This window comes from Cherax quadricarinatus, chromosome 33 (assembly GCF_038502225.1).
Source record: "Cherax quadricarinatus isolate ZL_2023a chromosome 33, ASM3850222v1, whole genome shotgun sequence".
Taxonomy (NCBI): domain Eukaryota; kingdom Metazoa; phylum Arthropoda; class Malacostraca; order Decapoda; family Parastacidae; genus Cherax; species Cherax quadricarinatus.
Genome location: NC_091324.1, coordinates 33,164,577 through 33,191,351, shown reverse-complemented (window position 1 = coordinate 33,191,351; position 26,775 = coordinate 33,164,577). Strand labels below are relative to the sequence as shown.

Here is a 26,775-nt window from a genome sequence, read left to right as displayed (position 1 = left end):
TGTGTTGTGTGAGTGGGGGGAGGGATGATGGGTCACCTGTGTTGTGTGAGTGGGGGGGGGGATGATGGGTCACCTGTGTTGTGTGAGTGGGGGGGGGATGATGGGTCACCGGTGTTGTGTGAGTGGGGGGGGAGGGATGATGGGTCACCTGTGTTGTGTGAGTGGGGGGAGGGATGATGGGTCACCTGTGTTGTGTGAGTGGGGGGGGAGGGATGATGGGTCACCTGTGTTGTGTGAGTGGGGGGAGGGATGATGGGTCACCTGTGTTGTGTGAGTGGGTGGAGGGATGATGGGTCACCTGTGTTGTGTGAGTGGGGGGGAGGGATGATAGGTCACCTGTGTTGTGCGAGTGGGGGGAGGGATGATGGGTCACCTGTGTTGTGTGAGTAGGGGGAGGGATGATGGGTCACCTGTGTTGTGTGAGTGGGGGAGGGATGATGGGTCACCTGTGTTGTGTGAGTGGGGGGAGGGATGATGGGTCACCTGTGTTGTGTGAGTGGGGGGGAGGGATGATGGGTCACCTGTGTTGTGTGAGTGGGGGGGGGGATGATGGGTCACCTGTGTTGTGAGTGTGGGGGGGGATGATGGGTCACCTGTGTTGTGTGAGTGTGGGGGGAGGGATGATGAGTCACCTGTGATGTGAGTGTGGGGGGGGAGGGATGATGGGTCACCTGTGTTGTGTGAGTGGGGGAGGGATGATGGGTCACCTGTGTTGTGTGAGTGGGGGGAGGGATGATGGGTCACCTGTGTTGTGTGAGTGGGGGGATGGATGATGGGTCACCTGTGTTGTGTGAGTGGGGGGAGGGATGATGGGTCACCTGTGTTGTGTGAGTGGGGGGGGGATGATGGGTCACCTGTGTTGTGTGAGTGGGGGGAGGGATGATGGGTCACCTGTGTTGTGTGAGTGGGGGGAGGGATGAGGGGTCACCTGTGTTGTGTGAGTGGGGGAGGGATGATGGGTCACCTGTGTTGTGTGAGTGGGGGGAGGGATGATGGGTCACCTGTGTTGTGTGAGTGGGGGGAGGGATGATGGGTCACCTGTGTTGTGTGAGTGGGGGGAGGGATGATGGGTCACCTGTGTTGTGTGAGTGGGGGGGGGATGATGGGTCACCTGTGTTGTGTAAGTGTGGGGGGGGATGATGGGTCACCTGTGTTGTGTGAGTGTGGGGGGGGATGATGGGTCACCTGTGTTGTGAGTGTGGGGGGGGATGATGGGTCACCTGTGTTGTGAGTGTGGGGGGGGGATGATGGGTCACCTGTGTTGTGTAAGTGTGGGGGGGGGGATGATGGGTCACCTGTGTTGTAAGTGTGGGGGGGAGGGATGATGGGTCACCTGTGTTGTAAGTGTGGGGGGGGAGGGATGATGGGTCACCTGTGTTGCAGCACAGGTTTCTTAATAAGACATATTGTAGGTCTGGTGAATTTGTTGCGAGTTGTATTACGGGTGATTGTCATTAAGCTTGCTGCATTATTGTGTTGAGGTTGTAATTTTAGGAGTTTTATTTATAGCCATTTTGTGGCCTTTGTTATTATACCTTTGTTCCTTCTTGAATTGTGATATGTTTTAAAAACTTGTATATAGTAGACTGTCAGATGTTGCCTGGATTGTTTTGTGTTTATATATTGTTTTATTGATGTTGTCCTTGTCCATTTTTTTTTTTTTTTTTTTTTTTAATTTTAAGTGAACAAGGGAATGTGGACTGTATTCATTGGTGGGGAGGGGGGAACTATAAGTAATAATGGGTAGGTACCATTATATCTATGAACCCTTGTGTACTTGTGAAACAATGTACGTACAGCAGTCTGTAGGTTGTGTTAAGTTTATTTTAAGGGCCTTATGTATGTGCTTATTCAGTAGATTGTGTAGTGATTGTTATTGCTCATCATCAGTGTCAGTGTTACATATTAATATATGTACCTATAAATATTTGTACATGAAGTTTTAAATAAAATATAAAAAAAAAAATTTGACATTACTGCATGGCGCAGTGTTTCGATAATGATTTTATATTGTCTGTCGATAATCTGACTCTGTATACTTTTGTTTACTTAATGTATTGTATGTTTTTAAATAAAATATAAAAAAAAAAATTCCTCCCATAACACACCATCAACACCCTACCACTAAAAACCCTATGATACAATCAAAATGTTTATATACTAATTTGCTTACGTACATCCTTACAAAACATGAAGGAATCCTTAAATAAAATATATAATCATCGATGTCCACAATAACACCAACACATATTACGTTAGATATAAAATTTACATAATTATAGGGATAAGGTTATGACATAATGTCACATCAACCAGGTGACAATAACTGCCATGATAATATATCTTACACCTCATAAAAAGTGTGTTAGTTCAACAACTTTCACTCCCATCAAATCACACACATCCTTAGCAACTGTTCCCCTCAAGGGAGGTTCCTTGACGCTGGTGAGGGGCTCTTGATCTAGGGAATTGGATCTGTGCTCCGGTTCCCTGAATTGAGCCTGAGTACCTTCCATCCCTTACCCCCCCCCCACGCGCTGTATAATCCTACTGGTTTAGCGCTCCCCCATGATTGTAATAATAATAATAATTGTTGTGATCTTTGAAAGAGAGATTCTCTAACATTACTAATCCCAGGTCCTTCACATTAGTCTCTATTGTGTGGTTGGAATTTGTTTAATTTTCTAATTCACTTTCTATTTCCTCTAGTTTTCCATATCGGAGTATTTGAAATTTGTCATCCTTCAAATTCATATTGTGTTGTGAGGCGAATTTAAAGACATGGATAACGTCCGTTTAAAGATTTGTAGTGTCCTCAATGGAAGACACTGTCATGCAAATTCTGGTAATGTTAACAAAGGAGGACACAGTGTTGTGGCTTACATCTGTCTGTGTCAGACATGAGGAAGAGGAAAAGGATGGGAGCGAGTACTTTACCTTGTGGAACACAGCTTTTTCATTCTAGCCTCACATGACTTTACTCTGTTTATTCTTACACTTTGTGTTTCATTTGTTAGAAAGTTATAGATCTATCTACCTACTTTTCCTGGTATTCCTTTATCACGCATTTTATGTGCTATTTCACCATGATCATATTTGTCGAATGGTTTTGCAGCCTGTTTATACTACTTTGGGTAGTTTCAAATTTAGGTTGGATAAGTACATGAGTGGGAGGGGTTGGATTTGAGTGGGACTTTCACATCAGAGCTTATTTCTTGGGTGGCATTGAAAATTGGATTGGGCAAATGTTTTGTTAGTGGGATGAATTGTAAAGGACCTGCCTAGTATGGGCCAACAGGCCTCCTGCAGTGTTCCTCCTTTCTTATGTTCTTATGTTTAACTGCATTTTGTTTGTCCTACATTGCCTCCAAGACCATGTTATAGTGGTCCAGTAGTTGCGACAGTCAGGAGTGACCTGCTCTATACCCATGCTGCCCTGGGTTGTGTAAATGATGGGTATCCAGGTGGTCGGCGATCTTGCTTCTTAGAACCCTTTCAAAGATTTTTTGAGTTACGAGATGTTCGTGTTATCGGTCTGTAATTCTTTGCAATTGCTTTACTGCCACCTTTGTGGACTGAGAGTATATACATTGCTTTTAGTGACTGTGGGATGGCCCCTGTGTCTGTGCTTCCTCTCCATAGAATATTTAAGGCACATGAAAGGGGGCTTCTTGTAGTTCTTGATGAACACAGAGTTCCACGAGTCTCGGCCTAAGGCAGAGTGCATGGGCATGTCATTCATTTTTTTTTTCAGTCCTATGGTGGTAGAATTACATCAGAAATTCTTGAATTATTATTATTATTATTATTATTATTATTATTATTATTATTATTATTATTATTACTATTATTATTTATTTATTGTTATTATTATTATTTTAATTATTATTTTTATTATTATTATTATTATTATTATTATTATTATTACTATTATTATTTATTTATTGTTATTATTATTATTATTTTAATTATTATTTTTATTATTATTATTATTATTATTATTATTATTATTATTATTATTATTATTATTATAAATATTATTATTTATTATTATTATTATTATTATTATTATTATTATTATTATTATCATTATTATTATCATTATTATTATTATCATTATTATTATTATTATTATTATTATTATTATTATTATCATTTATTATTATTATTATTATTTATTATTATCATTTATTATTATTATTATCATTATTATCATTATTATTATTATTATTATTATTATTATTATTATTATTATCATTTATTATTATTATTATTATTATTATTATTATTATTATTATTATTTATTATTATTATTATTATTATTATTATTATTTATTATTATTATTATTATCATTTATTATTATTATTATTATTATTATTATTATTATTATTATTTATTATTATTATTATTATTATTATCATTATTATCATTATTATTATTATTATTATCATCATTTATTATTATTATTATTATTATTATTATTATTATTATTATTATCATTTATTTTTATTATTATTATTATCATTTATTATTATTATTATTATTATTATTATTATTATTATTATTATCATTTATTATTATTATTATTATTATTATTATATTATCATTATTATTATTATTATTATTATTATCATTTATTATTATTATTATTATTATTATTATATTATTATTATTATTATTATTATTATTATTATTATTATTATTATTATTATTGTTATTATTATCATTATTATTATTATTATTATTATTATTATTATTATTACTATTATTATTATAGGGTAATGCAAGGGTGGCTGTTCTACAGTGATCAATCGTTCTGGCGCACAGCACAGGCGGAAGCTCTTCTTACCTCTGTGCCCACTGTGAGTACACCCGAAGAATCAGTGATAATAGAAGGTAGATAGAGGTAAAAGGAAGAGGCAACAGAGTAAAAATATAGATAACTGATGAAGTGTTTGGGAAGGAAGGAAAGAGGAGAGAGATAGATACAAGTATTAGAAGGCTGACTTGCCTGTAATTTTAAAATAATAGCTTATATAGGTTTTTATAAGTAGTGGTATTGTATCCTTTACAACTAAGATACAATACCATATGTAATAATATTCTGAGCTTTACAGTATACTCCTTAGGAATCAGTGCAAACAGGTCGTCAGGACACTGTACATTGCTTGCAGGAATCAGTGCAAACAGGTCGACAGGACACTGTACATAGCTTGCAGGAATCAGTGCAAACAGGTCGTCAGGACACTGTACATTGCTTGCAGGAATCAGTGCAAACAGGTCGTCAGGACACTGTACATTGCTTGCAGGAATCAGTGCAAACAGGTCGTCAGGACACTGTACATTGCTTGCAGGAATCAGTGCAAACAGGTCGTCAGGACACTGTACATTGCTTGCAGGAATCAGTGCAAACAGGTCGACAGGACACTGTACATAGCTTGCAGGAATCAGTGCAAACAGGTCGTCAGGACACTGTACATTGCTTGCAGGAATCAGTGCAAACAGGTCGTCAGGACACTGTACATTGCTTGCAGGAATCAGTGCAAACAGGTCGTCAGGACACTGTACATTGCTTGCAGGAATCAGTGCAAACAGGTCGTCAGGACACTGTACATTGCTTGCAGGAATCAGTGCAAACAGGTCGACAGGACACTGTACATAGCTTGCAGGAATCAGTGCAAACAGGTCGTCAGGACACTGTACATTGCTTGCAGGAATCAGTGCAAACAGGTCGTCAGGACACTGTACATTGCTTGCAGGAATCAGTGCAAACAGGTCGTCAGGACACTGTACATTGCTTGCAGGAATCAGTGCAAACAGGTCGTCAGGACACTGTACATTGCTTGCAGGAATCAGTGCAAACAGGTCGACAGGACACTGTACATAGCTTGCAGGAATCAGTGCAAACAGGTCGTCAGGACACTGTACATTGCTTGCACGAATCAGTGCAAACAGGTCGTCAGGACACTGTACATTGCTTGCAGGAATCAGTGCAAACAGGTCGTCAGGACACTGTACATTGCTTGCAGGAATCAGTGCAAACAGGTCGTCAGGACACTGTACATTGCTTGCAGGAATCAGTGCAAACAGGTCGTCAGGACACTGTACATTGCTTGCAGGAATCAGTGCAAACAGGTCGTCAGGACACTGTACATTGCTTGCAGGAATCAGTGCAAACAGGTCGTCAGGACACTGTACATTGCTTGCAGGAATCAGTGCAAACAGGTCGTCAGGACACTGTACATTGCTTGCAGGAATCAGTGCAAACAGGTCGTCAGGACACTGTACATTGCTTGCAGGAATCAGTGCAAACAGGTCGTCAGGACACTGTACATTGCTTGCAGGAATCAGTGCAAACAGGTCGTCAGGACACTGTACATTGCTTGCAGGAATCAGTGCAAACAGGTCGTCAGGACACTGTACATTGCATGCAGGAATCAGTGCAAACAGGTCGTCAGGACACTATACATTCCATACCACTGGCGGGATTTGAACCCGCGGTCAGAGAGTCTCAAAACTCCAGCTGGTCCAGTAGCTAACGCGACGGTCTGGAGTTTTGAGACTCTCTGACCGTGGGTTCAAATCCCGCCAGTGGTATGGTTTGTTTGCAATCGTGTTATTACGATTTCGTGAGTCACTATACATTGCTTGCAGGAATCAGTGCAAACAGGTCGTCAGGACACTATACATTGTTTGCTCTTAATCTGCCTAATTGTTTTAAGAACTATGGTTCTAGTACTGAATTTTTTAGTCCTCTGTTTCCTGTATTTACCCGAGTGTTATCGTATCGTCACACATTTCCCCTGCATAATATATTTGGTAGTTAATTGCAATATATGTAATCTATATATCAAATATTTTTCACAATAATTTGCTTAGTAATTGTTGAATATGCTCAGTATTCTTCCTCTGTAATATATGCTCAATAATAATTGAATACTAATTTTGATTTAATAATGATTGAATACTAATTATGATTTAATAACAATTGAATACTAATTATGATTTAATAATAATTGAATACTAATTATGAGTTAATAATAATTGAGCAATAATTATGATTTAATAATTGAATATTAATTATAATTTATTAATCACTGAATACTGATTTTGACTAAATAATAGTTGAATACTAATTATGATATAATAATTACTGAATGCTAATTACGATTTAATAATAATTGAATACTAATTATGATTTGTTTCATAAAAACATTTTCTGTATCATACAATAATAATATATTCAGTACACTGTTCCTCCAAGCTTCATTATCCTCTCCAATTCTTTCTTTATCTTTCTTGCCTTCTTCACTGTCTTCCATATATATTTTTATATTTCTCTTTATATTGCTTTCTTCTTTTTCCAACTCCTCTCTCTTTTCTGGCTCTCTATCCTCCATTTTTCTCTCATTTTCTTCTCCAGTCTTATTTACCTTTTCTCTTTTCCTCTTTCTTCTCTTTCCTCTCCTTCTCCTGCTCCTTCCCTCTTCTCGACCTCCTCTCTCCTCGTCCTAATCTTTCTCCCTCCTCGTTCTCCTTATCTCTCCTTGTCCCCCTTATCTCTCCTTGTCCCCCTTATCTCTCCTTATCCCCCTTATCTCTCCTTGTCCCCCTTATCTCTCCTTGTCCCCCTTATCTCTCCTTGTCTCCCTTATCTCTCCTTGTCCCCCTTATCTCTCCTTGTCCCCCTTATCTCTCCTTGTCCCCCTTATCTCTCCTTGTCCCCCTTATCTCTCCTTGTCTCCCTTATCTCTCCTTATCCCCCTTATCTCTCCTTGTCCCCCTTATCTCTCCTTGTCCCCCTTATCTCTCCTTGTCTCCCTTATCTCTCCTTGTCCCCCTTATCTCTCCTTGTCCCCCTTATCTCTCCTTATTCCCCTTATCTCTCCTTGTCCCCCTTATCTCTCCTTGTCCCCCTTATCTCTCCTTGTCTCCCTTATCTCTCCTTGTCCCCCTTATCTCTCCTTGTCCCCCTTATCTCTCCTTGTCCCCCTTATCTCTCCTTGTCCCCCTTATCTCTCCTTGTCTCCCTTATCTCTCCTTATCCCCCTTATCTCTCCTTGTCCCCCTTATCTCTCCTTGTCCCCCTTATCTCTCCTTGTCTCCCTTATCTCTCCTTGTCCCCCTTATCTCTCCTTGTCCCCCTTATCTCTCCTTGTCTCCCTTATCTCTCCTTGTCCCCCTTATCTCTCCTTGTCCCCCTTATCTCTCCTTGTCCCCCTTATCTCTCCTTGTCCTCCTTATCTCTCCTTGTCCTCCTTATCTCTCCTTGTCCTCCTTATCTCTCCTCGTCCTTGTTATCTCTCCTTGTCCCCTTTATCTCTCCTTGTCCCCCTTATCTCTCCTTGTCCCCCTTATCTCTCCTTGTCCTCCTTATCTCTCCTTGTCCTCCTTATCTCTCCTTGTCCCCCTTATCTCTCCTTGTCCCCCTTATATCTCCTCGTCCTTGTTATCTCTTCTTGTCCTCCTTATCTCTCCTTGTCCTCCTTATCTCTCATCGTCCTTGTTATCTCTGCTTGTCCTCCTTATCTCTCCTTGTCCTCCTCCTGTTCCTTGTCATCGTACGGTTGATCAAGGTGTTGTGTACAGGGACGCTTGTTAGTGTTGGACCTGGCGTCAGAGGTCGCTCCACAATACTCACGTCTACAGTCTTACTTCGGCCAGCCCTTCATCTTCTGTATGTTGCATAACTTTGGCGGCGTCGATGGTCTCTTTGGCAATGTTGATGTCTTGCTCAAGGTGAGTTATACTGAACAATATTAACAACGATCCATCGAATGCCAAGCTGAAGGTGAAAAAATTCTGAGGTAATATTATGGTTTAAAACTTTGTCTTGTTGAATATGAGTGATTGTGAAGGATTGTTGGGATTTACTCAGCAGTATACCTTGCTAAAAGTGAAGGTGATGACATATGAGAGATGAGGTGAGCAAACCCTTTCAAGAATGAAGGAAGTGTCATGTATCTCGGTCTCACACTCGGATAACATGCTAAGTGTTCTTATTTCGTTATCCGGCACGAGTGTAACTGTATCTAGTAGCAAGTATTTGCCTGAGTATTAGTCGACTGTTGTGGGTGGCATCCTGGTGTGTGGAGATAGCATATATTAAGGCCGGACTTTGAAATTAGACGAAGTAGTATAAGAGCTCTTAGCCTCTAAAATTAATTTGTATAAACAAAAAGAAGGAAGGACAGTGAGTAGAGTGATAGAATATGATGGATGGAATCCTTGCAAACCTCTGGGAAATAAGCCGAGTGATAGCCAAGGAGTACGGAAGCCAGGGAGGCTGTCAGTTATCAAAAGTATGGGAGGCTGTCAGTTATCAAAAGTATGGTAGGCTGTCAGTTATCAAAAGTATGGGAGGCTGTCAGTTATCAAAAGTATGGGAGGCTGTCAGTTATCAAAAGTATGGGAGGCTGTCAGTTATCAAAAGTATGGGAGGCTGTCAGTTATCAAAAGTATGGGAGGCTGTCAGTTATCAAAAATATGGGAGGCTGTCAGTTATCAAAAGTATGGGAGGCTGTCAGTTATCAAAAGTATGGTAGGCTGTCAGTTATCAAAAGTATGGGAGGCTGTCAGTTATCAAAAGTATGGGAGGCTGTCAGTTATCAAAAGTATGGGAGGCTGTCAGTTATCAAAAGTATGGGAGGCTGTTAGTTATCAAAAGTATGGGAGGCTGTCAGTTATCAAAAGTATGGGAGGCTGTCAGTTATCAAAAGTATGGGAGGCTGTCAGTTATCAAAAGTATGGGAGGCTGTCAGTTATCAAAAGTATGGGAGGCTGTTAGTTATCAAAAGTATGGGAGGCTGTCAGTTATCAAAAGTATGGGAGGCTGTCAGTTATCAAAAGTATGGGAGGCTGTCAGTTATCAAAAGTATGGGAGCCTGTCAGTTATCAAAAGTATGGGAGGCTGTCAGTTATCAAAAGTATGGGAGGCTGTCAGTTATCAAAAGTATGGGAGGCTGTTAGTTATCAAAAGTATGGGAGGCTGTTAGTTATCAAAAGTATGGGAGGCTGTCAGTTATCAAAAGTATGGGAGGCTGTCAGTTATCAAAAGTATGGGAGGCTGTCAGTTATCAAAAGTATGGGAGGCTGTCAGTTATCAAAAGAATGGGAGGCTGTCAGTTATCAAAAGTATGGGAAGCTGTCAGTTATCAAAAGTATGGGAGGCTGTCAGTTATCAAAAGTATGGGAGGCTGTCAGTTATCAAAAGTATGGGAGGCTGTCAGTTATCAAAAGTATGGGAGGCTGTCAGTTATCAAAAGTATGGGAGGCTGTCAGTTATCAAAAGAATGGGAGGCTGTCAGTTATCAAAAGTATGGGAAGCTGTCAGTTATCAAAAGTATGGGAGGCTGTCAGTTATCAAAAGTATGGGAGGCTGTCAGTTATCAAAAGTATGGGAGGCTGTCAGTTATCAAAAGTATGGGAGGCTGTCAGTTATCAAAAGTATGGGAGGCTGTCAGTTATCAAAAGTATGGTAGGCTGTCAGTTATCAAAAGTATGGAACATTAACAGTGAAGAATCTGTTTTACAAATTACTTTGAAGTATAAACATCTGTAATAACAACTATGAACAGAGTTTTTAATTTTCACTAATTTTCAACAGTATTTCCTCTATAATTTTCCACACACAAAGGCCTTGAATTATGGTAGTTATTAAACCATACCCCCGGCCGGGATTGAACCCGCGGTCATAGAGTCTCAAAACTCCAGCCCGTCGCGTTAGCCACTAGACCAGCTAGCCACAATAAGATTCATCCAACTAGGTATATTTCTACACCATAGGAAGGTTAGCACAGGCACCTCTGTGACCACAAATGCAAGTTTTTACAGACGAATCTCCAGCTAGCGCGACGGGCTGGAGTTTTGAGACTCTATGACCGCGGGTTCAATCCCGGCCGGGGGTATGGTTTATTTGCAATCGTGTCATTACGATTTCTTAAGTTATGGTAGTTATTATTAGTAATTACTCACCATGATGGTAATTTTCCCATTTATGGGTGTAACCTGTTGGTGGCATTCTGTATTATTATTTGTATTAGGATTTTTACTAAATTTTTTGGTTGCTAATATTATCAGTTATATAACCGTAATAATAATATCATTATTATTATTATAATTATTAATTTTATTATTCTTTTTATTTGTATTATTATTCTTATTTTTATTAAGTTTTATGGTTTTTAATATTAACAATTATGTAACTATAATAGTAATATTATTATTTTTTATATTATTATTATTATTATTATTATTATTATTATTATTATTATTATTATTATTGTTATTATTGGCCTTAACTGCAACTTTTCCTGGTCAGAACTATGAAGATGCCAGGAACTTCCCCAATGTGACTATGGTCGGCACTGGTCTCACTCCGGAAGGAATCAATCAAAACTATGTCATGTATGACTTTATGAACGAGCTTGGGTGGAGGCCAGCCGCTCCTCAGGTCTCCTCTTGGTAAGTGCAGGTGATCATCTCTGATGTGAGGTGGCCAGCCGCTCCTCAGGTCTCCTCTTGGTAAGTGCAGGTGATCATCTCTGATGTGAGGTGGCCAGCCGCTCCTCAGGTCTCCTCTTGGTAAGTGCAGGTGATCATCTCTGATGTGAGGTGGCCAGCCGCTCCTCAGGTCTCCTCTTGGTAAGTGCAGGTGATCATCTCTGATGTGTGGAGGCCAGCCGCTCCTCAGGTCTCCTCTTGGTAAGTGCAGGTGATCATCTCTGATGTGAGGTGGCCAGCCGCTCCTCAGGTCTCCTCTTGGTAAGTGCAGGTGATCATCTCTGACGTGAGGTGGCCAGCCGCTCCTCAGGTCTCCTCTTGGTAAGTGCAGATGATCATCTCTGATGTGAGGTGGCCAGCCGCTCCTCAGGTCTCCTCTTGGTAAGTGCAGGTGATCATCTCTGACGTGAGGTGGCCAGCCGCTCCTCAGGTCTCCTCTTGGTAAGTGCAGGTGATCATCTCTGATGTGAGGTGGCCAGCCGCTCCTCAGGTCTCCTCTTGGTAAGTGCAGGTGATCATCTCTGACGTGAGGTGGCCAGCCGCTCCTCAGGTCTCCTCTTGGTAAGTGCAGGTGATCATCTCTGATGTGAGGTGGCCAGCCGCTCCTCAGGTCTCCTCTTGGTAAGTGCAGGTGATCATCTCTGATGTGAGGTGGCCAGCCGCTCCTCAGGTCTCCTCTTGGTAAGTGCAGGTGATCATCTCTGATGTGTGGAGGCCAGCCGCTCCTCAGGTCTCCTCTTGGTAAGTGCAGGTGATCATCTCTGATGTGAGGTGGCCAGCCGCTCCTCAGGTCTCCTCTTGGTAAGTGCAGGTGATCATCTCTGACGTGAGGTGGCCAGCCGCTCCTCAGGTCTCCTCTTGGTAAGTGCAGATGATCATCTCTGATGTGAGGTGGCCAGCCGCTCCTCAGGTCTCCTCTTGGTAAGTGCAGGTGATCATCTCTGACGTGAGGTGGCCAGCCGCTCCTCAGGTCTCCTCTTGGTAAGTGCAGGTGATCATCTCTGATGTGAGGTGGCCAGCCGCTCCTCAGGTCTCCTCTTGGTAAGTGCAGGTGATCATCTCTGACGTGAGGTGGCCAGCCGCTCCTCAGGTCTCCTCTTGGTAAGTGCAGGTGATCATCTCTGACGTGAGGTGGCCAGCCGCTCCTCAGGTCTCCTCTTGGTAAGTGCAGGTGATCATCTCTGATGTGAGGTGGCCAGCCGCTCCTCAGGTCTCCTCTTGGTAAGTGCAGGTGATCATCTCCGATGTGAGGTGGCCAGCCGCTCCTCAGGTCTCCTCTTGGTAGGTGCAGGTGATCATCTCTGATGTGAGATGGCCAGCCGCTGCTCAGGTCTCCTCTTGGTAAGTGCAGGTGATCATCTCTGATGTGAGGTGGCCAGCCGCTCCTCAGGTCTCCTCTTGGTAAGTGCAGGTGATCATCTCTGACGTGAGGTGGCCAGCCGCTCCTCAGGTCTCCTCTTGGTAAGTGCAGGTGATCATCTCTGACGTGAGGTGGCCAGCCGCTCCTCAGGTCTCCTCTTGGTAAGTGCAGGTGATCATCTCTGATGTGAGGTGGCCAGCCGCTCCTCAGGTCTCCTCTTGGTAAGTGCAGGTGATCATCTCCGATGTGAGGTGGCCAGCCGCTCCTCAGGTCTCCTCTTGGTAGGTGCAGGTGATCATCTCTGATGTGAGATGGCCAGCCGCTGCTCAGGTCTCCTCTTGGTAAGTGCAGGTGATCATCTCTGATGTGAGGTGGCCAGCCGCTCCTCAGGTCTCCTCTTGGTAAGTGCAGGTGATCATCTCTGATGTGAGGTGGCCAGCCGCTCCTCAGGTCTCCTCTTGGTAAGTGCAGGTGATCATCTCTGATGTGAGGTGGCCAGCCGCTCCTCAGGTCTCCTCTTGGTAAGTGCAGGTGATCATCTCTGACGTGAGGTGGCCAGCCGCTCCTCAGGTCTCCTCTTGGTAAGTGCAGGTGATCATCTCTGACGTGAGGTGGCCAGCCGCTCCTCAGGTCTCCTCTTGGTAAGTGCAGGTGATCATCTCTGATGTGAGGTGGCCAGCCGCTCCTCAGGTCTCCTCTTGGTAAGTGCAGGTGATCATCTCTGACGTGAGGTGGCCAGCCGCTCCTCAGGTCTCCTCTTGGTAAGTGCAGGTGATCATCTCTGATGTGAGGTGGCCAACCGCTCCTCAGGTCTCCTCTTGGTAAGTGCAGGTGATCATCTCTGACGTGAGGTGGCCAGCCGCTCCTCAGGTCTCCTCTTGGTAAGTGCAGGTGATCATCTCTGATGTGAGGTGGCCAACCGCTCCTCAGGTCTCCTCTTGGTAGGTGCAGGTGATAATCTCTGATGTGTAGAGGCCAGCCTCTCCTCAGGTCTCCTCTTTGTAAGTGCAAAATAATCATCTTTGATATGCACAACTCTTTTAATATATTCATGTTGAAGTGTTCAATGAGATGGAGATGCACAGCATCTGAAGAATATTAGGTAACCAAGTTTGATCCAAGGAGAGGGAAGATAACTCCAAGACCCTAGATGAAGATCAGTGCGGCATTTATATATAATTTATAAGTGAAAACTAAATGTTGAAGGGTAATACAGTGTCTTAGAAATGAGAAGTTATCAAGTGTGATCCGAAAGTATAGCTCTAATTTCCAGAATCAAGAGCTCTTCATTGGCATCAGAGTGCCTCTTTCTTGTAGAGTGTTAAGCTGTAGAAATGGTGTTATCAAGAAGTTTGAATCACAAAGATATCACCTGGGACAAATTATCTTCTTAACACAAGTGATGTGACTTAAGCATACAAATGAAAAGCAAGAATTAATACAGGAAGTACGATAAGCATTTGTAAATATATTAGATCGAAAAAAAGACAAGTGGGTGTTAGGATCTGACGGTGTTGGAGTGTGAGCGACGATACTTTTATAAAGTAGTTCAGGGCAATCGCAGTCAGACTTGAATTCTGAAAATGTGAAGTCATTTGTTTACATGCTGACAACCTGTCTTCAGAAATTCTATGTGAATTTTTCTCATTTACATTTCAGAAATTTCATAAAATTTAATTTCCATTAATGTATTTTGGTTCGTGGATCCCTCGTCCTTGCCAAATGGCTAAGTGGGGTGGAAGGGTTGGTGTGGGTGAGGGTATTGAAAGGGGGTTATTTTGTGAGAGGCTGCTGTGAGGATGGTATTTGTATTGGGGAACTGTGGACTGTGGGTCTGTAGTATGGTTTGTTTTGGGTTATGGTGCTTGGTTGTTAGGGGGGGGGGTGAAGACTAGGGGTTGAGGGAGTTTTGTCGGTGGCTGCACTTGGTGATACTCCAGAGGCTGAGCCTGTCGATGGATGCCCTGCCTCTCCTTCTTTGCTTTGGCATCTTTCGTGTTCCCCATCCTTTCGTGTTCTGTCAAGGTCGTGGTACACCTGGCGACATTTTTCTGTTTCCTTCAACCGTTTGGTGCAGGATATTGTCTTGCACCATCTACTTTGAGGCTTTTTTTTTCTCTCGAGTACCTCCCAAGTCTGAAAATTTGCCACCTGGGATATACCCTCCCCACCTGCTGTTGTGATGATATTGTCAATCTCCATTTCCTTTGCCTGTAGTATTTTCTCATAAGTCCTTCCTACAGCCTCCTGAAGCCCATGAAGAATCTTTCCAAGTCCTCTCCTTCCGTATCTCTGTATCCAATTCCCCTCGTCAACTCCTGCACCTCCCGGTTGTCTGATAGCATTTCCCCAAACTTTATCTTAACTTCTCCCCATCCTTCAAGCCCCTAGCCTACCGTTGCAGTTCTTGCTCCTATCTCATTGCCCCTTTCCTTCCTCAGCTCCATTTCCAGCTCTAGTGCCTTCAGTTCCTCCTCCAAGCTCTGTACTTTTGCCTCAGTAGCCACAGTTTCTCTCCCATTCCTTGATTCCTGTAGTCACCTTCTCCTCCAGCTTTTTGAAAAAACTCAATGAACCTTTTTTTTCCACCCTTTTACCATCATACATCTAAACCCTGCTTCCCACTCTTCCTTCTCAGATCATTCTTTCTCAGCTCCCCTGCCACTTCGTCCTAGCTTTTCGGATCCTATTTGTGTGGTTCTCTGGCTTTCTGGTTAGAATACGCTTCCTGCCTCTTTTTGAGCATAGAATGCACTAGCTTCCTCGGATTGCAACTGGCAGAAAGCCTTCAGCTCTTGCGCTTTCTGTGTATAGGGAGTTGGGTATGATTGAGTATAAAAGTGTGCATGTATGTACTCACCTAGCTGTGGTTACAGGGGTCGAGTCACAGCTCCTGGCCCCGCCTTTACACTGGTTGCCACTTGGTCACACTTCTTGCTCCATGAGTTTTATCATACCTCTTCTTAAAGCTATGTATGGATCCTGCCTTCACTACATCACTTCCCAGACTATCCCACTTCCTAGCAACTCTTTGACTGAAGAAATACTTCCTAGCATCCCTTTGGCTCATGTGAGTCTTCAACTTCCAATTGTGACCCCTTGTTGTTGTGTCCCATCTCTGGAACATCCTGTCTCTGTCCACTTTGTCAATTCCTCTTGGTATTTTATATGTTTCTGTTATATCCTGTCCTCCAGTGCCATAGGTTTCCCTTAGTCTCTCCTCGTTGGACATGCCCCTTAGATCTGGAACTAGTCTTGTTGCTTGTGTTTGCTTGTACTCACCTAATTGTACTCACCTAATTGTGGTTGCAGGGGTATATGTGTGTGTGTGTGTACTCACCTATTTGTGGTTGCAGGGGTCGAGACTCAGCTCCTGGCCCCGCCTCTTCACTGTGTGTATGTGTGTTGGTGTGTATGTGTGTGTGTGTACTCACCTAATTGTGGTTGCAGGGGTCGATTCATTGCCCCTGGCCCCGCCTCTTCACTGGTCGCTACTAGGCCACTCTCTCCCCGCCCCATAAACTTTATCATATCTCTTCTTAAAGTTATGTTTGGTACCTGCCTCCACTACGTCACTTTCCAGACTGCTCCACTTCCTGACAACTCTTTGACAAGAAATGCTTCCTAACGTCCCTATGATTCATCTGAGTCTTCAACTCCCCACACTTATGTGACTCAGGCAGATTGTAAATCGCTTCAAGGAATTGTTCACTACCCTAACACACTTAGCAACCCTTGCAAAACACTTGGGTAGCCCTCAAAAACACTTACATTCACGGAGCACGGAAGGCTGTTCCACTTCATGACGACTCAATGACTGAAGAAATACTTCCTAAAATCCCTCTGACTCGTCTGAGTCTTCAGCTTTCAATTATGACCCCTTGTTTCTGTGTCCTCTCTCTGGAACAGCCTGTCTCTGTCCACCTTATCTATTACATGCAGTATTTTGTATGTCGTTATCATGTCTCCCCTGACACTCCTGTCCTCCAATGTCGTCAGTCCGATTTCCCTCAACCTTTCTTCGTAGGACATACCCCTGAGCTCCGGAACTAGCCTTGTTGCAAACCTTTGCACTTTCTCAAATTTCTTGACGTGCTTGACCATGTGTGGGTTCCAAACTAGTACTGCATACTCCAGTATGGGCCTGATGTACAGAGTGTACAGTGTCTTGAACGATTCCTTTGTAAGATATCAGAACGCTATTCTCAGGTTTGCCAGGCTCCCATATGCTGCAGCAGTTATCTGGTTGATGTGTGCCTCCAGAGACATGCTCGGTGTTATGGTCACCCCAAGATCTTTCTCCCTGAGCAAGGTCTGCAGTCTTTGGCCACCTAGCCTATACTCTGTCTGCGGTCTTCTTTGCCCTTCTCCGATCTTCATGACTTTGCATTTGGCAGGGTTGAATTCAAGAAGCCAGTTGCTGGACCACGTGTCCAGCCTGTCCAGGTCTCTTTGAAGTCCTGCTTGTCCCTCATCTGATTTAATTCTCCTCATTAACTTCACATCATCTGGTAAATGTCATTCACATATACCACAAATAGCACTTTTCCTAGGACCTACCCCTGTGGGTCTCCGCTCGTCACCGGTGCCCACTGTGATACCTCATCCCATACCATGACTCGTTGATGCCTCCCTGTCAGGTATTCTCTGATCCATTGCAGTGCCTTTCCTGTTATACGTGCCTCATCCTCTAGTTTCTGCACTAGTCTCTTGTGAGGAACTGTGTCGAGGCCTTCTTACAGTCCAAGAAAATGCAATCAACCCACCCCTCTCTATCGAGTCTTACTTCTGTAAAACTCCAGAACGTCTGTGACACAGGATTTGCCTTCCATAAATTCTTGCTGGTTGTCGTTTATAATATTGTTCCGTTCCAGGTGCTCCACCACTCTCCTCCTGATAATTTTCTCCATGACTTTGCATACTATACACTTCAGTGACACCGGTCTGTAATTTAGTGTCTCTTTTCTGTCTCCTTTTTTAAAAATGGGAACTACATTTGCGATCTTCCATACCTCAGGTAGTTGCCCAGTTTCAAGGGATGTGTATATCTGCTCCCTCCCAGAGGACACACGGGAAGATGTTGTCCGGTCCCATTGAGTTTGAGGTATCAAGGTCACTTAGCAGCTTCTTCACCTCCTCCTCAGTTGTGTGCATATCATCCAGCACTTGTTGGTCTATTTCCTGTTGGTGTCCCCTTCTGTCCTGTCTTCCCAGTGTTCTACCTTTGTGTGTGTGTGTGTGTGTACTCAGTTGTGGTCGCAGGGCTCGAGTCATAGCTCCTGGCCCCGCCTCTTCACTGGTCGCTACTGGGTCACTCTCCCTGAACCGTGAGCTTTATCATGCCTCTGCTTAAAGCTGTGTATGGATCCTACCTCCACTACATCGCTTCCCAAACTATTCCACTTCCTAACTACTCTGTGACTGAAGGAATAATTCCTGACATCCCTGTGATTCATCTGTGTCTTCAACTTCCAACTGTGTCCCTTTGTTGTTGTGTCCCATCTCTGGAACATCCTGTCTTTGTCCACCTTGTCAATTCCTCTCAGTATTTTATATGTCGTTATCATGTCCCCCCTATCTCTTCTCTCCTCCAGTGTCGTCAGGTCGATTTCCCTTAACCTCTCATCGTGGGACATACCCCTTAGCTCTGGGACTAGTCTTGTTGCAAACCTTTGTACTTTCTCTAGTTTCTTTACGTGCTTGGCTAGGTGTGGGTTCCAAACTGGTGCCACATACTCCAATGTGGGCCAGACGTACACAGTGTACAGGGTCCTGAACGATTCCTTATTAAGATGTCGAAATGCTGTTCTGAGGTTTGCTAGGCGCCCATATGCTGCAGCAGTTATCTGGTTGATGTGCGCCTCAGATATGCCTGGTGTTATACTCACCCCAAGATCTTTTTCCTTGAGTGAGGTTTATAGTCCAGGTCTCTTTGAAGTCCTGCCTGAACCTCATCTGATTTAGTAAGTGTGTGTGTGTACTCACCTAATTGCAGTTGCAGGGGTCGAGACTCAGCTCCTGGTACCGCCTCTTCATTGAACGCTACTAGGTGCTCTCTTTCCCTGCTCCATGAGCTTTATCATACCTCGTCTTAAAGCTTTATATGGTTCCTGCCTCCATTTTATCGCTCGCCTGACTGTTCCACTTCCTGACCACTCTATGAATGAAGAACTGCTTCCTAACATCCCTGTGACTCATCTGAGTCTTCAACTTCCAAGAGTGACCCTTTGTTTCTGTGTCCCCTCTCTGGAACATCTTGTCTCTGTCCACCTTGTCTATTCCACGCAGTATTTTGTATTTCGTTATCATGTCTCCCCTGTCCCTCCTGTTCTCCAGTGTCGTCAGGCCGATTTCCCTCATTCTTTCTTCATAGGACATTCCCCTTAGCTCTGGAACTAACCTTGTCACAAACCTTTGCACTTTCTCTAATTTCTTAACGTGCTTGAACGGGTGCAGGTTCCAAACTGGTGCTGCATACTCCAGTATGGGCCTGACGTACACGGTGTACAGTGTCTTGAAAGATTCCCTACTTAGGTATCGGAATGCTAATCTCAGGTTTGCCAGGCGCCCATATGCTGCAGCAGTTATCTGGTTGATGTGTGCTTCCAGAGATGTGTTTGGTGTTATACTCACGCCAGGATCTTTCTCCTTGAGCGAGGTTTGCAGTCGTTGGCCACCTAGCCTATACTCTGTTTGCGGTCTTTTTTGTCCTTCTCTGATCTTCATGACTTTGCGTTTGGCAGGGTTGAATTCGAGAAGCCAGTTGTCGGACCACGTGTCCAGCCTGTCCAGGTCTCTTTGAAGGCCTGCCTGATCCTCATCTGATTTAATTCTCCTCATTAACTTCACATCATCTGCGAGCAGAGACACCTCTGAGTCTATCCCTTCCATTATGTTATTCACATATACCAAAAATAGCACTAGTCATAGGACCGACCCCTGTGGGACTCCACTCATCACAGGGGCCCACTGTGATATCTCATCATGTACCATGACTCGTTGTTGCCTCCCTGTCAGGTATTCTCTGATCCACTGAAGTGCCCCTCCCGTTATACGAGCCTAATCCTCTAGTTTCTACACTATTCTCTTGTGAGGAACTGTGTCGAAGGCCTTCTTGCAGTCCAAGAAGATACAATCAACCCACCCCTCTCTCTCGTGTCTTACTTCTGTAACTTTGTCATAAAACTCCAGAAGGTTAGTGACACAGGATTTGCCTTCCATGAAACCGTGCTGGTTGTCATTTATAATCTTGTTCCATTCCAGGTGCTCCACCACTCTCCTCCTTGTAATCTTCTCCATGACTTTGCATACTATACACGTCAGTGACTCTAGTCTGTAATTTAGTGCCTCTTTTCTGTCTTCTTTTTCAAATATGGGGAATACATTTGCTGTCTTCCATACCTCGGGTAGTTGCCCAGTTTCAAGGGATGCGTTGAAGATTGTGGTTAATGTCACGCACAGTATTTCTGCTCCCTCTCTGAGGACCCACGGGGAGATGTTGTCCGGTCCCATTGCCTTTGAGGTATCAAGGTCACTTAGCAGCTTCTTCACCTCCTCCTCAGTTGTGTGTATGTCATCCAGCACTTGTTGGTGTATTCCCTGTTGGTGTCCCCTTCTGTCCTGTCTTCCCAGAGTCCTTCCTGTCTCCACTGTGAATACTTCCTTAAATCTTGTGTTGAGCACCTCGCATACGTCTTGATTATTTCTTGTGAGTTCCTCACCTACTTTCCTCAGCCTGATCACCTGGTCTTTGACTGCTTTCTCCTGATGTGGCTAAACAGCAGTTTCGGGTCAGACTTGACTTTCGATGCTATGTTGATTTCGTGCTGTGGCTGGGCCTCTCTCCTTTTCTGTGGATATTCGTTTCTGGCTCTTCGACTGATCTTGTTTTCCTGGGTAGTTTGCCTTCTGTACCTTTTCCATTCTCTATTGCACTTAGTTTTTGCCTTCCTGCACCTTCGGGTAAACCAAGGACTCGTTTTGGTCTTCCCATTGTTTCTGTTGCCCTTGGGAACAAACCTTTCCTGTGCATGTGTATGTGTGTGCATGTGTGTGTGTGTGTGTGTGTGTGTGTGTGTGTGTGTGTGTGTGTGTGTGTGTGTGTGTGTGTGTGTGTGTGTGTGTGTACTCACCTATTTGTGGTTGCAGGGGTCGAGTCCTAGCTCCTGGCCCCGCCTCTTCACCGGTTGCTACTAGGCCCTCTCTCTCCCCGCTCCATGAGCTTTATCAAACCTCGTCTTAAAACTGTGTATGGTTCCTGCCTCCACTACGTCATTTTCTAGGCTATTCCACTGCCTTACAACTCTATGACTGAAGAAATACTTCCTACTATCTCTCTGACTCATTTGTGTCTTCAACTTCCAATTGTGGCCTCTTGTTTCTGTGTCCCCTCCCTGGAACATCCTGTCTTTGTCCACCTTGTCCATTCCACGCAGTATTTTATATGTCGTTATCATGTCTCCCCTGACCCTCCTGTCCTCCAGTGTCGTCAGGCCGATTTCCCTTAATCTTTCTTCATAGGACATTCCCCTTAGCTCTGGAACTAACCTTGTCGCAAACCTTTGTACTTTCTCTAGTTTCTTGACGTGCTTTATCAAGTGCGGGTTCCAAACAGGTGCTGCATACTCCAGTATGGGCCTGACATACACGGTGTACAGTGTCTTGAATGATTCCTTACTAAGGTATCGGAATGCTGTTCTCAGGTTTGCCAGGCGCCCATATGCTGCAGCAGTTATCTGATTGATGTGTGCTTCCAGAGACATGCTCGGTGTTATACTCACCCCAAGATCTTTCTCCTTGAGTGAGGTTTGCAGTCTTTGGCCACATAGCCTATACTCTGTCTGTGGTCTTCTGTGCCCTTCCCCTATCTTCATGACTTTGCATTTGGCAGGATTAAATTCGAGAAGCCATTTGCTGGACCAGGTGTCCAGTCTGTCCAGGTCTCTTTGAAGTCCTGCCTGGTCCTCATCAGATTTAATTCTCCTCATTAACTTCACATCATCTGCAAACAGGGACACTTCTGAGTCTAACCCTTCCGTCATGTCGTTCACATATACCAAAAATAGCACTGGTCCTAGGACTGACCCCTGTGGAACCCCGCTCGTCACAGGTGCCCACTGTGATACATCATTACGTACCATGACTCGTTGTTGCCTCCCTGTCAGGTATTCTCTGATCCATTGCAGTGCCCTTCCTGTTATATGCGCCTGATGCTCTAGCTTCTGCACTAATCTCTTGTGAGGAACTGTCTCAAAGGCCTTCTTGCAGTCCAAGAAGATGCAATCAACCCACCCCTCTCTCTCGTGTCTTACTTCTGTTATTTTATCATAAAACTCCAGAAGGTTTGTGACACAGGATTTGCCTTCGTGAATCCGTGCTGGTTGGCATTTATACTCCTGTTCTGTTCCAGGTGCTCCACCACTCTCCTCCTGATAATCTTCTCCATAATTTTGCATACTATACACGTCAATGACACAGGTCAATAGTTTAGTGCCTCTTTTCTGTCTCCTTTTTTAAAAATGGGAACTACATTTGCCGTCTTCCATACCTCAGGTAGTTGCCCAGTTTCCAGGGATGTGTTGAAGATTGTGGTAAGTGGCACGCACAACATATCTGCTCCCTCTCTAAGGACCCACGGGGAGATGTTGTCCGGTCCCATTGCCTTTGAGGTATCGATGTCCCTTAGCAGTTTCTTCACCTCCTCCTCATCTGTATGTATGTCGTCCAACACTTGTTGGTGTATTCCTTGCTGGTGTCCCCATCTGGTCTGTCCCCCCAGAGTCCTTCCTGTCTCTACTGTAAATACTTCCTTAAATCTCGTGTTGAGCTCCTCACATACCTCTTGATCGTTTCTTGTGAGTTCTCCACCTTCTTTCCTCAGCCTTATCACCTGGTCCTTGACTGTTGTCTTCCTCCTAATGTGGCTATACAGCAGTTTCGGGTCAGATTTGACTTTCGATGCTATGTCGTTTTCATACTGTCGCTGGGCCTCCCTCCTTATCTGTGCATACTCGTTTCTGGCTCTTCTACTAATCTCCTTGTTTTCCTGGGTCCTATGCCTCCTGTACCTTTTCCATTCTCTGTTGCACTTAGTTTTTGCCTCCCTACACCTTCGGGTAAACCAAGGACTCGTTTTGGTCTTCCTATTATTTCTGTTTCCCTTGGGAACAAAACTTTCCTCTGCCTCCTTGCACTTTGTTGCCACATATTCCATCATCTCGTTTACTGATTTTCCTACCATTTCTCTGTCCCACTGAACCTCCTGCAGGAAGTTTCTCATACCTGTGTAGTCCCCCCTTTTATAGTTTTGCCTGTCCCCTCCAGTTCCTGTTACCTTCTCCACTTGTAACTCTACTATATAGTCAAAACTCAGAACCACATGATCTCTAGCTCCAATGGGCCTCTCGTAAGTGATGTCCTCAATGTCTGAACTGCTCAGGGTGAACACAAGATCCAGTCTTGCTGGCTCATCCTCCCCTCTCTCTCTGGTTGTGTCCCTGACATGTTGATGCATGAGGTTTTCAAGTACCACATCCATCATCTTGGCTCTCCATGTTTCGGGACCCCCATGTGGCTCCAGGTTTTCCCAGTCGATCTCCCTGTGGTTGAAATCGCCCATTACCAGTAACTTTGCTCTGCTCGAGTGAGCTCTTCTTGCCACCTCAGCCAGTGTGTCCACCATCACCCTGTTGTTTACTTCGTACTCCTCTCTTGGCCTCCTGCAGTTCTGTGGTGGGTTATACATCACTCCAATGACTACTTTATGTTCTCCGGACTGAATTGTACCTACAATGTAGTCTCTTTCTCCAATCATGTCCATGCCTTCCATTTCCTCAAATCCCCATCGGTGTTTTATGAGCAGTGCAACCCCTCCTCCCCCTCTACTCCTTCTATCTTTCCTCAGGATCTGATATCCTGTTGGGAAGATTGTGTCTGTTATTGTCTCAGCGAGTTTTGTTTCTGTGACTGCTATGATGTCTGGGGATTTTTCACTGATTCTTTCGTTCCACTCCTCATGTTTATTCGTTATTCCATCCGCGTTTGTGTACCAAACCTTTAGTTTCTTTTCTACCATTGTGGTCATGCAAGAATATTGGGGTTGGGGGAGCGAGAGCCTTGGTGGGGGCCTATATGGGGCTGTGGTGTAGGTGGGGTTTGTGTTGATGGGGGTGGGGTCAGAATGCCCATAAGGGACAGCTGTTGGGGTGAGGTTTGTGATATGGGGGTTGGTGGCAGAGGGAACAGTGAGTGGGTTGTATAGGTTGCTCAGTTGCGTTGGGAATGTCGCGGGTGGAGTCTTTTGGTGGGAGATTCTGTGTGTGTGTGTGTGTGTGTGTGTGTGTGTGTGTGTGTGTGTTGCATACAGTCCCATGAGTGTGTGTGCGCGTGAGTGTGTGTGTTAGTACGTGTTTGATACTATGCATGAGTCAGTATGTCTGTTAGTGTGTTTGAGCGCACTCACCACTCGTTTGTATATTAGTGTGTCAGTATATACAAATTTACTCTAAAAGTGATTTCAAGTAATATGTGACTTATATATGCAGGGTTACCCCACTTTTTATTTCTAATACATAGGTCGTCTCCCATTGAGGCTGGGTGTCCCGAGAAAAATACTTTCACCATCATTCACACTATCTTGCCGTAGGAGTGCAGATACGACAGTTTAGATGTCCCGTTAAACAGCAAATATCCCAAACTCCTTCATAATGCACTGTACTTCCCGGGAACACAAGTTGTCTTTAAATATGACACTACCGTATAAAAATTAATTAAAAATTCTCCCAAGGAATCTTAGGGTTGTATACTCCATCCACTGTGAAAATTGTCATATCTTTTATTTAGGACAAACTTTAAAATCTCTTGAGGCCAGAATTAAACAACATAATTATACAATATCTATTGAACAAGAATCCAAAATGTTGTTGATGTAAGTGATATAGGTCACTGTATACAATGTATACATTGTTGTTGATGTAAGTGATATAGGTCACTGTATACAATGTATTCATTGTTGTTGATGTAAGTGATATAGGTCACTGTATACAATGTATTCATTGTTGTTGATGTAAGTGATATAGGTCACTGTATACAATGTATTCATTGTTGTTGATGTAAGTGATATAGGTCACTGTATACAATGTATACATTGTTGTTAATGTAAGTGATATAGGTCACTGTATACAATGTATACATTGTTGTTGATGTAAGTGATATAGGTCACTGTATACAATGTATACATTGTTGTTGATGTAAGTGATATAGGTCACTGTATACAATGTATACATTGTTGTTGATGTAAGTGATATAGGTCACTGTATACAATGTATACATTGTTGTTGATGTAAGTGATATAGGTCACTGTATACAATGTATACATTGTTGTTGATGTAAGTGATACAGGTCACTGTATACAATGTATACATTGTTGTTGATGTAAGTGATACAGGTCACTGTATACAATGTATACATTGTTGTTGATGTAAGTGATACAGGTCACTGTATACAATGTATACATTGTTGTTGATGTAAGTGATACAGGTCACTGTATACAATGTATACATTGTTGTTGATGTAAGTGATATAGGTCACTGTATACAATGTATACATTGTTGTTGATGTAAGTGATATAGGTCACTGTATACAATGTATACATTGTTGTTGATGTAAGTGACATAGGTCACTGTATACAATGTATACATTGGAGTAATATCAAAGAATTACTTCTCTGTAATTCTACAGTTCAAACAAATACTGTAGAAATATCTCTTATTAAACATAAATCACAACATATTTCAAATTTCAATAGTCGTTTTATTGTTTTAGATTCTGTTAGCAGAAAATTTAATAAAACAGTAAAACAACTACTGAAAGGCATAGATGAATTGATTAAAAAACTTATGATCATCAGTCCATCTTTACCATATATTATTAATTAATAAATCACATAAACCAGGTAATTAAGCCAGACCCATTATTGTCTCCATAGGTTTAGTTTCCTATAAATTATCTAAATGGTTTGTAGATATGTTTAGCCCAATTTTTGGATAATTTTCCAACTTTACTATTAAAATCAATATAGATATAATTGGTAAATTAAACACCTTATCTGGTTTAAAAAATTACAATATGGTTAGCTTTGATGTTACTTCTTTCTTCACAAAAGTTCCAGTTGATGATTTTTTTTAAGTTTCCTATCTAAAAAACTTGTTAATTACAATTTACTATCGCAAGTACCTGCTATCATTGAGCTTATCAAACTTTGAATTGTTGATGCAAAGTTTGTGTTTAATGGCGAGTTTTACACTCAGAAGTTTGGTATGATAATGGGAAATACTCTCTCACCTCTCCTTGGCATTCTGTTAATGGAATATTTTGAAACAAAATTGCCTAACAAAATCCTTCCCACTAGAGTTAAGTCATACAGATATGATCTTTTATGTCTTATGCCTAAGACTATATATACCATTTCTTTGTTAAACTAAATAATCTAGCTCATTCCATAAATTTTACTTTTGAATTTGAACAAAATAACTCACTGCCTTTCCTACATGTTTTTATTATTAAGAGGAACTATGATTTTAAATTTAAAAATTACAGAAAATCAACAAATATCTGTTCTTATTATTCTTCACATTAAGACAGAGTTAAACTTTCTATATTCTCATCTGTGTCTTTGAGTTGTTTGTGTATTTGCAGCCTAGAGTTCATAGATGAAGAAATTTTGAAGATTTTTGAAACAGCTAATGATCTAAAATACCTAAAACACTTAATTGATAAATCTTAATTTTTTACATAATGGTAGGATTGCTGGTGTCTTGTTTTGTCTCATAAATACGAGGGATAACACATATATCTTGCGTCTTCTGTTTGCACTTAGGTCACACTACACAGGCATGCACACACATATGTATAC

General features: G+C 42.8%; 1 protein-coding gene across 1 annotated transcript in view; it reads left to right on the top strand.

Moving 5' to 3' along the window:
* The window catches only part of Naglu (N-acetyl-alpha-glucosaminidase), a 443,026-nt gene that overhangs the window by 259,726 nt on the left and 156,525 nt on the right, over positions 1-26,775 (top strand). The window contains exons 10-12 of the mRNA XM_070091031.1: positions 4,779-4,863; positions 8,591-8,740; positions 11,322-11,464. Coding sequence (XP_069947132.1) covers positions 4,779-4,863; positions 8,591-8,740; positions 11,322-11,464 — 378 coding nt within the window. The remainder of the gene's footprint in view (positions 1-4,778; positions 4,864-8,590; positions 8,741-11,321; positions 11,465-26,775) is intronic.